Source organism: Lagopus leucura, unplaced genomic scaffold (genome assembly GCF_019238085.1).
Source record: "Lagopus leucura isolate 7727_CA_CO unplaced genomic scaffold, USGS_WTPT01 Super-Scaffold_100001, whole genome shotgun sequence".
NCBI lineage: Eukaryota > Metazoa > Chordata > Aves > Galliformes > Phasianidae > Lagopus > Lagopus leucura.
The window spans coordinates 90,311,618-90,322,741 of NW_024962262.1; the positions used below are offsets into that span (position 1 = coordinate 90,311,618).

An 11,124-nucleotide genomic window follows, 5' to 3' on the forward strand; every position below is an offset into this window, starting at 1 on the left:
GGCATCCACAGCCTCCTTGGGCAACCTGTTCAGTGCATCACCACCCTGTGTGGGAAAAACTTCCTCCAAATATCTAAACTAAACCTCCCCGTCTCAGTTTAAAACCATTCCCCCTTGTTCTATCACTATCCACCCTCATAAACAGCCATTCCCCCTCCTGTTTATATGCTCCCCTCAAGTACTGGAAAGCCACAATGAGGTCCCCCAGAACCTACTCTTTTCCAAACTAAACAAGCCCAGTTCCCTCAACCTTTCTTCATAGGAGAGGTGCTCCAGCTCTCTGATCATCTTAGCGGTCTTACATCTTGCTACAACTTCACTGCATTCTTCCCCGTGAATTGCATGGAAAAAAATTCTGGAGCAGAGAACAGCAGGGAAAAAATGAATACTTTGCAGCTTCTTGTTTCTCCTCATTAATTCTTAATGCACATGGAAGTGTCTTCGTAAAGAAGTGATTATTATTTTTTTGTTCTTTGAAACAGAATCAAGATAAAGAAGTGTTGGCACATTCAGTCACCTTAAGCAGTAAGAGCAATAATATCAAGCAGCATCTCAAAGGCAAACTATTTTCTTGCCATTGTCATTTCCATAAGCTTCTGCTTTTGGGATAAACTATGCAAACTATGAATTTTGTCCTTCCCCAGAATAAGAGTATCTCTTTTAATTGTACGCTGCATACTATGTTAATGCACAACATTTGTGTATCTGTATATCTTTTTGTTGTTGCTGTTGTTTTTTAGATACACGTATAGAAATAATAGCCCTAAATATACAATCATACCATTTCATCAAATGAGGCAAGACAAGAGAAATTACGGTACTTATAGCCAGTGCTACATTTTACAAATCAGGATGGGGACAGAATTAATCATAGATGTGAGCTTAGTGACATCCTGATTTGCTCTACACCATTCCCCAACCCCAAGCTCAGATAAAATTACAACAACAATCATTTGAGTGCAGACAGACCCTTCATACTGCTGTCACCATTCAGAATTCCCATTGCTATTTTTCAATTCAAAATGCTGAAAGAATGCCAAAGAAAGAAAATGATCACTTGTAGAGTAAAAATAAATAATTTAATGCATAGTTTAGTTTTCAGTTTACTCTTTAAATAAACTAGTAACAATAGAAAAACAGAAAAACTATTTTCCCTAGGGTATTTTTCACAATACAAAAAATTCCTTAAAATAAATTTATCTATGCAACAATACTAATATTTATACTGGCTAAAAATGTTTGTAAGTGAGAAAAAGTTATACTTCACTAACATGGTAGTGAAGTATCACATTATTCATGAAGTCAATGCTTAACTTTTAGCTTTCATGTTATAGTCAGTTACTGGCTGTAACTCTCACGCTACACTGGCCTACATCATCTGCCTCAGCATCTTCCTCTTGACACTCGTCTGTCCCATATGATCTCTTGTCATCAAGAACAACTGTCACTGTCTTGCCAAAGTATTTTGCATCTGTTTACTTATGGTTCTTCTTTTCTTTGTGTTTTGTTTTGTTTTGTTTTTTTTCCATCACTGCCAGAGCAGGAGGTATAAGTAGAGCAGAAACTCATTTTCCTTTGAATTTAGAGCTGTGAATCCAATGGATGTCTTTTCACAAGAACCAGTAGCTAATTAGCAAAGTACACAGCTAATTTGACAGATTTGAAAGATTGCTGCAGCATTCAGATGCATTAGAGTCTTCCCAATGCTTCTTCCTGCTTCATTTCTATTTCACATTACAGAAGAGAAAAACAGATCAGACACCACCTTTTCTGGGAAGACTATAGGATGAACAAGGGGATGATGTGAGTACTAATTCACCTAAGAAGGAAGTGCAAAAGTTTTGAAAATAGAAAGTATATGTAAGTTTTCGATTGTTTTGAGAGGAAAGAGCACTGGGGAGATATGGCAGATGAAGGTGGCAGAGAAGAAAAGGAAAAGACATGAGCGCGGGTAGATGTAAGCATTAAGGATGAGATTGTGCAGATAATTTTTTATAAGCCAAGAGCAGAAGGAATGAGTCATTTGCCTTAGCAGATCATTCAAGTAATCCATATTAATCCATAATAAAAAAAAGAAAGAAAAAAAGAAAAATCAGAGGGGTTGGAAGCCAACAGAGCCCTATTCAGACAAAATACGTTAGTTTCACAAGATTGAAGATCTACCTATAATTCCACACAAAAATAAAGGAGGTAGCAATGTGTTAGGAGTAAGGCACTCTCATACCAATACCACATTTTCATTTAAAGAACATCTTTAGAAGTGTTTCCACCTGTTGAATGACTCCCTAACCTCAGATCACTAACAGACAGTAGAAGACCACCTCTTCTAAGAGGTAAGGAAGATGAGGAGTCTGTCCATTATTTTCCTGGAAATAAAAAACAACACATTATTAACACTAAATTTTAGTTAGATATTTCAGAGTATTCTTTCCTGCCCCTTTTATAGTATTACAGTGGATTTTTTGTATGTTTTTTTTTTTTCTTTAAATATTACCAACATAAGGAATAAAATAATATTTGGATTAGAATTTATGACTTGTTAATTTCTTGTCCCTTCATTCTTTTACTTCCTTGGTAATCTCATGAATTAAGCACAAATCTTACTTGTACCTATATATTATGTTCTGTGATGTGTTAGTCCAGGTTCATAAATATTCCAATCTGGGAGGGAATTAGAAGGATTACTGAATCCAACTCCTCCAACTCCTGTTCCTCTCCCTCCCCCCAAAAGACTACCTAAAAATTAGGCTATATGTCTGAGAGCATTGTCCAAACATTTCTTGAACTTTAGGAGGCTTTGTGCCATAATCACCTTATGAATTATTCTGAAGGCACTTAGGTATGTTTCAGTAAATTCAGGGAAAAACACAACACAACAGCTCCCTGAATTATTTTCAGTGGAACTTCAAAGTTCATATGACTTTTATACTGATATTTCAATAAAGACAGACCTAAATACACTGGAATCACTGCCTTTTCACTGGAAAATCTGGAAATTGGAACATTTGGTTCATTTAAAAGATATCTTTGTGTATACAAAAATTTCTCCCAAAAATTCTTTCCCTTTTCATTGTTGACTGTTAATTCATCAAAAGTTCACTCCCAAATTGCTAATCCTTTTCACCTGGATTTAAATTTGTTTTACAAACATTTAAATACAAATTAAAAATGAGGAAAACCAACTGGAGTTATTTTTGCCCCCTGTTATGGCACACACATACACGAGATTTTAACTGTGTGCGTTAAATGCAAGAGGGGATCAGAAGAATTTGGTTGGATTCTGTAGCTAAGCATCTTCATCACTACTCAATTTCTCATTACAGGACCAAATAAGGAATTCTGGTTTATAAGCTAGGTACAACAAGACTTTCTTGTAAACAGAGTATTTTACAATTACCTTAACAAAGTTGTGCAAAACATGAGCTAATAAATCTCAACATCTTTCCAGAAAGATCTCCCTCTTTTCAAGTAAATAATTGTGCTCTTTACAAACAGCCCCTCTAAAGTACAGTACTTACATGTTGATGTGAGAGAAGCTGGGTCAAGCTTTAACCTGGTACATTCAGATGCCCCGGGATTAGAAGTATCTTCTTCATCATAAATATTTTGAAGTAGAACATTCCTTATAAAGTCTGGGTTCATTACATTCTCCATAAACCCCTCTGTTGACGGCGGTACAAAGAACTCTAGTTGGTAAAATACAGTGGAGCTTTCATTACTGAAAGATAGAAAGCCAAGAATGAATGCCTGTGAGTCACCAATGAATCCTTTCTTCCTTGAGGAGGCTGAATTCTCACAAAGTTGGCACAGATTTCTTCTTTAAGCTTTTTTCTAAAGAAAAGCATCTTAAAAAATAGAAATAAAACCTGCCACCTAAGCATCCCGTTTCTTTTTTTCCCCTCTCTTCTCCAAGTACTTCTTGACATTAACAGAAACTGGGCACATACCTGAGGCATGTTTTCCAATGCACAAAGGGCAATTAGACATGTGAGGATGAGGCTTTCGGCATTTGTGCCTAACAAACATATAATGATAAGGGAAGAGCTGCTGCAACATCTGGCACACAACTTAGCTAAACACCTACAGAAAAACTTGCTCTCCTGATAGCAGAGTCTGGCACAGAGTCTTTTCCCTTCTTCCCACCTCTACTGTTTCTCTGGAACCATGAGCTGAGCTTCTCTTCATCTGTAACCAACCATCATAGATTCCAGTAGCTCATTTTCTTCTTAATAAGAATAAGCTAATTATGGCCTGCACTTGGAATTAGACAGCAGAGAAGATACTCAACAGTAACAAAATGCTACTGTCATTATATACTACTAGTAGGACTTGTCTTTTACACCAGACCAGAGGATCCTTTGTCAAGTTTTCACTACCTATATTTATCACTCTCCCCAGAACGTTCTATTTTTCACAGATTTAAATGTTATGCATATTTACATAGGTACACATCTCACCCAAAGTTCGTAAATTTCTGATAATTTTGGTAATAAATTTGCTTACCTGACATAATCCACTTTAGCAGATCTAAAGTAGCGTCGTAGAGCTGGAGATGAGCTGTATACATCTGTTATCTTAGAGAGAAAAAAAAAAAAATTTAAAAATAAGGTATTTCTTCCATTCAATTTCTACCTTCCCCACAAAAGACAGTACAATGAATCATTCTTATAAAGGTGTTTTAAGGGCTATAAACACAGGTGCTGAAGGTCAAATATCTGCAAATAAATGCCTTGGAAATGGTACACATTCCATTTAAGCTTGACAGACAAGTTAATCTGTGTGTTTGAGTGATTATTGTATTACCTTAGCACAAAGGAAGGCATTCAGGGTGAACTAAAAGTATGTGCTCTTGTTGCCAGAGCAATTTATGTTGTTTGGCTTAGGTTCTTATTAGTGGCAAAAAGCCCTTCTATTCTAACTTGGCAGAGTGAAAGGTGTCCCAGCTAAGACTCCCATTCCACAGTACATCTAAACCAGTATGGCCATGCCTCACTTCAGCCACTGCTCAGTCAGCAATGGCTCAGTGTAAATGGCAGATATAAATCCAGACTGACATTATACACTTCAGGAGAATGTAATGCAGATCTGACTCTGGGCTAGAAGACCTCTACAGGCCTCTCCTTATCTAAGCTATTCAGTGGTTCAATGAAAAAGTGAAGATCATGTCTCAATTATTACTCAAATAATAAGTAAAAAAAAAAAATTGTAAAAAACAGCCTTTTTTTTTTTTTTTTTTTTTCTTTTTTTTTTGCTTTTTTTTCCTCTTCCCTGGCAAATCTGGCAAATGCAATTGTTCACGTGCTTAAAAGCAGCCAGTTTTTCTTTACAAAAATACAATTCAGAATTTATCAAGTTATGTGGAATTATAAGCGGCTGAGTTGCTACACAGAGAAACAGAGAACACTTAAAAGGAAAAACACTGAACCTATGTAAGGAGAATTTGCTTTGCCAAGAAGCACGTACCCTCTTTGTAATGTCTTCAGAGAAAAGGTGTGGAAGACCACACAGTAAGTTGAACTTTCCAGAAAAATTGTGATAGTTCTGTAGCAGTGCATCTGTATACCAATAATCATCTTCATCTGTGTAAACATCTAGTATCCAAAAGGAGATAGAAAGGGTAGGAAAAGTTCCAGTTAGCAGAATTATTGAGGAAAAAGCAACAACCTCCTGGTTTTCTCCAAGGTGGCTTTCACACAAACTTGCTAGGTAATGACTGTGTTGGAGTGACAGAAAGAAAGCATGAGTCACCTAAAGAAAAGTGACAGCACCCAGAGAACAGTGACCCACCCCATCAATGACAATGACAACCATCTGCTCTGGGAACCTGACAGACATCACATGAGGAGAGGTGAATGATCCATTGCCCTTCCAGCGGCGCTACAAGCATCATTTCTACCCTAGCTCTCACTCTAGTAATACTCTCACTTAGCTACAAGAGCTGCCATCCCATCAGGACGCAAGTTACTGGTTTCTTGCTCAATTAAAAGCCTTCACCACCTATTCTGTTCAGCACACTACCTTCTGCAATTGGCACCCAAGTCTCCTATGCAGTTTTCAGCAGGACTTTGGATGCTGCTGTTCAATTAATATTTTTATTAGATTGTACATATTGCTCATTTTTATTAGAGAACAAGCCAAGAGTACTTACTAGAATATAGAGCTAGACTGATGAGAATGACCAGGAACAAAACAACAAAAATTGTAGTTAAAACCATCCATAGTTTACACTTCCAGAAAATTATCTTCCTGCATGATTTCCACTGATCTCTCCCCTAGTTAAAAAAGGAAAGGGAATTTTGATTAATGAAATGAGGTGGGAAGAATATTTAAGCATGTCTCTACGGTCACATATAGAAACACACTCAAAAAAAAGCCCAACATAAATGAGTCTTGTTGTAAGTAATTTTCTGTATCGAGGGTTCCCATCCTGAAGCACTGGTGCAAGACAGAAGATAGACCTGCAGGCTACTACCTGAGAGATGTAGTGTTCTCCATTTGTTCAGTTTCCAACTTTTGAAATGCTCAGAAAGCTGAGGTGCTACCAAGGTTCTTTCACTGCTTCCAATTTTTGTCAACTACTTCATTTTGATGTGCATGTCCCACAGGCTGTTCTTTTAAAGCGTGCCATGTCTCCCAGCTAAAAACGTGTCTGGAGGAACTTGCAAAATAATTCACCCCTGTGATGTTGATGCTGTTAGCCTGCATAGTTCCTGGATGCCAGCACTCAAAGCAAGTGAGATACTATTCATTAGGTATTATTGCTTTAAAAAAACACTAGAGTAATTAAGACTTTTAAAGCTGACTCCCTTTTTCTTCAGAAGATTGAATACTGGGAAGCTACTGAGTAGACTTAAAGATTATTACAAATCTCACTTGTTCTGGATGACAAGGAAATTACCCTCAAACAAATTGTGTTTGCATGCATGTTCATGTAGGAGTGAAAAGACAATACATACATTTCATTTAACTTTTACTAAGATTTAAGAGCAAAGTTATTAGCTAACCCAGCTATACTAACATTAAAAAACAAGTTTAGGTGACATAATAAAACAAATAAACGCCAACTAATTTGTTCCACAGACAGAAAATGGAATGAAGAGCATGAATGGATATTTTCCTTTTAATTTATCCTCCTCCCATCTACTGTAAACCTATGAACTCCATGTCTTTTTGTCTTTGGCACCAAATGAGGCGCAGCAAATGTTATGGGCTGTCCGAGATACACATAGGTAGATTGGCAGGAACCAGCTGCTAGCTGGCAGCATTAGAATGCAGCATTAATCTAGTTTCCTTTCCTTCACCTTCTGAACTTTCTAAGAACCTAGCACAATGGAAAACTTTTTAATGAATTGAACTGGCATCCACCAGCTAGCTTAAAACTTCAGTGGAACAGCAGTTGCACAGGGGGAGAGAGCGAACATCCCCAGAAAGAGCTTATCTGAGCTCTCCAGGAACTGGGGTAGACAAAGTGTCCTCTATAGACACCTCCCCATGGAGAACTTCGTTTCTGTGGGGGATGAAGAGCAACTGGCTTAATACAGTTTCTCTTACAGCACACATTCAAGTGGTCATGTATATACATGGGGATCCTTCTTCATTTAAAAAAAAAAATGTATTAGGAGAGACAACCTTCAGTTTAATACCTGACACTAGTATATAACTTTTTTACCTGAAAAAACAAATTGGTAACTACTATCTAGCATTACACTGATGACATCAGCTTTGTATCATCAGTCAAGACTGTTATCAAGCCCAAACTCCCACCTAGAATACAAGTCACATATTCAGGCCATCACAAAAGATTAATTGCTAATCAAGCTCTGTAAACTGCATTGATGTCAAGTAGACATTCAGCTCTGCAACGGTGTTTCATCAGTTGGGCCAGCACCCTCTTGGACACTGCCCATAAACGTCACAAGACCTCCAGGAAGAAGCAAGAGAAAAAAAAAAAATCTCTCCCAAATGGACAGGGCCATTCTGATTAATCTGCTGCCTGAACAGGAAGTAGAGCATAATAATTTTCCAATATTCTTCATGGGATAGGAAATCAAATTCCAGAATCAACAGAAAGAGCCCAGATGAAAACACATTTCTGGGAAGGGGAAGGCTGAAAAGAAACTCAAGGCAGTTTCTCAAGGAAGCTGAGCCTCTCTCCTCCACCCTTTCTCCTATTTCTCTTTGAATCTCCGCAGAAGTTGTCTGATCCTATAGCAGGCTGGTTCAGCTCACCAGACCAGAGGAGAAGGAGATAGCCCCCTATATGGTACAGGAAATCAAGCTGTTTATTTAATGGCACAGATCAACACTAAAACGATGAATGGTGCTCACACAAGGAAACTTAGCCAGGAGCATGAAGGAAGAGACAGCATGACTAATGCTGCCAAGATCTCAGGTGGGTTCAGCCATCCCAAAAGATCTGCCCACGCAGAAATGTGGAATTTCTGCCACAGATTTTCCCTCTGCTCTTAAGTAATGAGAATTTTGTATCACAGCTACTCATGAGTAAATACTGCTTGTCTGGCAGCATTAGTCTGTCCCATAGCTTGAAGCTAAATGCTGGGCACTGGCTACCCCAGGACTCACGCACTACTCTTAATTGAGGCTTTGGGGCGCTCTTGTATAAATACCCAAATGCAACCACAAATTGCTCCAAGATCAAAGAGGAAGAATTCAGCATGATTTACAAACTTTACTGCAGGACATTCTTATTCTTTCTTTGGCAGCACCGTTTTCAGATTAATTTGTTCCTTCAGAAAGTCTGGTTTTAGTGTGTTTCAACATTTCTCCCTTCTAGTTTTGAGCCCGATCCCACTGGCAGTACATGAAAACAGAAAGCAAAACTTAGAATACCAAGTACAACTACAACTTTTATTTCCTAAGATAAAGCTCACAGACAGCACCAAAAAATAATAATGGTAATATCTGACTTCAAAACTAGAATGTTTCATCGTGTAAAATAAAATAAATACACTTTACTTGCTTTCAGTCTTTGTTTTCAAGCCAGAAACCTTTCCCCATCCCTCAAACAAATTAAACAACCCCTACACAAAGTTTCTATAAAATGCCACTTCTGTCATTGTGTGGTATTTCCCCGGGAGCTCCACAAGCATCAGATGAGCAACTGAAATTCCTACCTTGCTCGTTGCAGGTTCTGAAGAATTTAGAGGCTTCTTATGATCAGCTGTACTTTCCTCCCCATTAACTTCTTGCAATTCAATAACCTCATGCTCCCCGTCAGAGCTTTGCCTTTTCATAGCTTCTGTTTCTGTGTGAGGACCTCTGTCTCTGTAGCAAGCATAGAGCCAGCTCATTTCCTTCTGGTTTCAGCTGTAATTATGCCAGTAACAGTTCTGGTATGAAGCTGAAGACTGTAACAGTGAGAGAGCTGGGATAGTTTTTACAAGAGCAATCTCAAAACGTCAGTAAGTAAGGGGAAATCCTTGGAAAGACAAATAACATCATCTGCACAAGCCAAGTAGGAAAGGGAGGGTGAGGAAGTATCGATTTGCCTCGTCTCCATAACTCCACTGTGCAAGACTAGGTTTTCCAGTTTGTCTGCCTTACTGTACCAGCCCTTGACAAGCACGAGCAGGTGACTAACCCTCAGCAGTGCTGCCATTTGCTGAAGTGATTTTGAAAGCAACTGGATTGCTTTCCCTGCTGCTTTCAGCTGAAACAGTGAAATACAGACAAACAGATGTGGTTCTCGACAGCATAAACCAAGGAAAGTATCACATTGCTTGTGGTTCTGCTGGGCTACAAAAGGAGCTTACATCTTCCATTAATGCTTCCAATTTTAGCCTCTCAGTGTAGTCTAATTGGAACTGAACACTACTCAGCGTTGTGCTGGGAGTTGTCCTCTCTAGATGTTCTATAGTCTAAAATTGCGTCAGGTGCCAAAGAAGAGTTTATGTCTACTCACATACTGTGGAGCATAAACTTGGAAATTGAGAATTTAATTCCATATAAAAGAAGAACAAATCTGAAGAGAGAAGGGGGATGGCCTTCTAATTTTATCTTGCACCCTTGAGGGTTTTACAAAGCAAATCATGGCGTGAATTGAGATTTGTTCTCCACTAGATTGCCACAAGAAATAAAATGCTTACTGTAACCAAGGGCTGATTTTCCCCTCTCCTTCCCTCCCACCCTTCCAATATTCCTCATCCTACCTCCTCTTATTTCTTCTGTTCTGACTCCTTCCTGGGGTTTCTTCTTCCTTGCCACAGAGCACTCCTCTTATTTTTGATCAAAAGGATGCTCACACTCCTGCCTCAGAAGAGAGGACATTGGATTAAAAAGGGAACAAAGCCTCTTTCCGCAACTTCTTTTTCTGCTGGATGAACATCCACTCACAGCACCGCTCCTTGTTTCCCCTGCCAAACGCTGAGGATGGGTTTTTCTCCCTCAGATTTTCTCATTGTGCAACTCTTCTGGCTACTAAGCTTAGAGTATTCCCAAGGAGGTTTGGATTGCTGATGTCACGGTGCAGTCATCCAGGCAAAGGCACTCTGTGAAGCTGAGCATAAGGCTCTGTTTAAATCAGCAAATAAAAACAAACACAAGTCCCACGACCCATCTTCTGGTTGTGGAGAATCTTTAAAAGACTGGAGTACTGAGGATGAAGCTGAGCAGACATCAAGATCAAAACAGGTACTGATTCCTGAATCCACAGGAATTCACTTGGGATCTTCACTAGAAGAGAATTTACCTGCTGGTTCTCAAGTATTCCTGTTGAAAACTGGGTTCACTTCATTTCCACTCATATATAAGACTGTACCTTCCTGGTGAACTGCCTGAAACAACAACATTTTTTCCTAAGTCAAGTGAGTTAATGATTATGGATCTCAGCTTGTAAATGCCAAAGTCCATTTATTTCATTCTTCTGAAAGAACTCTGTATGAACTCCTGAATTTCTGTTGTCTGGGTGATCTAACTTTCATACTTAATGTCTTTTTTTTTTTTTTTCCTCCTTTTGCCAGTGAAGCAACTGACCCTTCTGACACATGGAACTGCAAAATTCTTAAATAAAACGGGAATTTAAGAACTGATCTGAACCTTCTGGCCTAGGCTCTTATCTCAAACTGAACAGCAGGAAAGCTATTTTATGCTGAAGACAACTGTTGT

General features: G+C 38.6%; 1 protein-coding gene across 4 annotated transcripts; it reads right to left on the reverse strand.

Annotated features, from left to right (window-relative positions):
- Positions 1 to 810: 810 nt before the first annotated feature.
- Positions 811 to 10,717, reverse strand: CUNH3orf52 (chromosome unknown C3orf52 homolog). Of its 4 annotated transcripts, XM_042867618.1 has the most exons (7): positions 10,170 to 10,717; positions 9,135 to 9,368; positions 6,149 to 6,272; positions 5,464 to 5,591; positions 4,504 to 4,574; positions 3,519 to 3,718; positions 811 to 2,366 (listed from the first exon to the last, which is right to left on the reverse strand). In XM_042867618.1, coding segments are annotated over exons 2-7 (702 nt in total). In that variant the 5' UTR covers positions 9,312 to 9,368; positions 10,170 to 10,717; the 3' UTR covers positions 811 to 2,364. The 4 variants fall into 4 exon arrangements, with proteins under 4 accessions (XP_042723552.1, XP_042723550.1, XP_042723549.1 ...); XM_042867616.1 differs by lacking the exon at positions 811 to 2,366 and having other exon boundaries at positions 2,373 to 3,718; positions 9,135 to 9,327; XM_042867615.1 differs by lacking the exon at positions 811 to 2,366 and having other exon boundaries at positions 2,373 to 3,718.
- Positions 10,718 to 11,124: the final 407 nt, after the last annotated feature.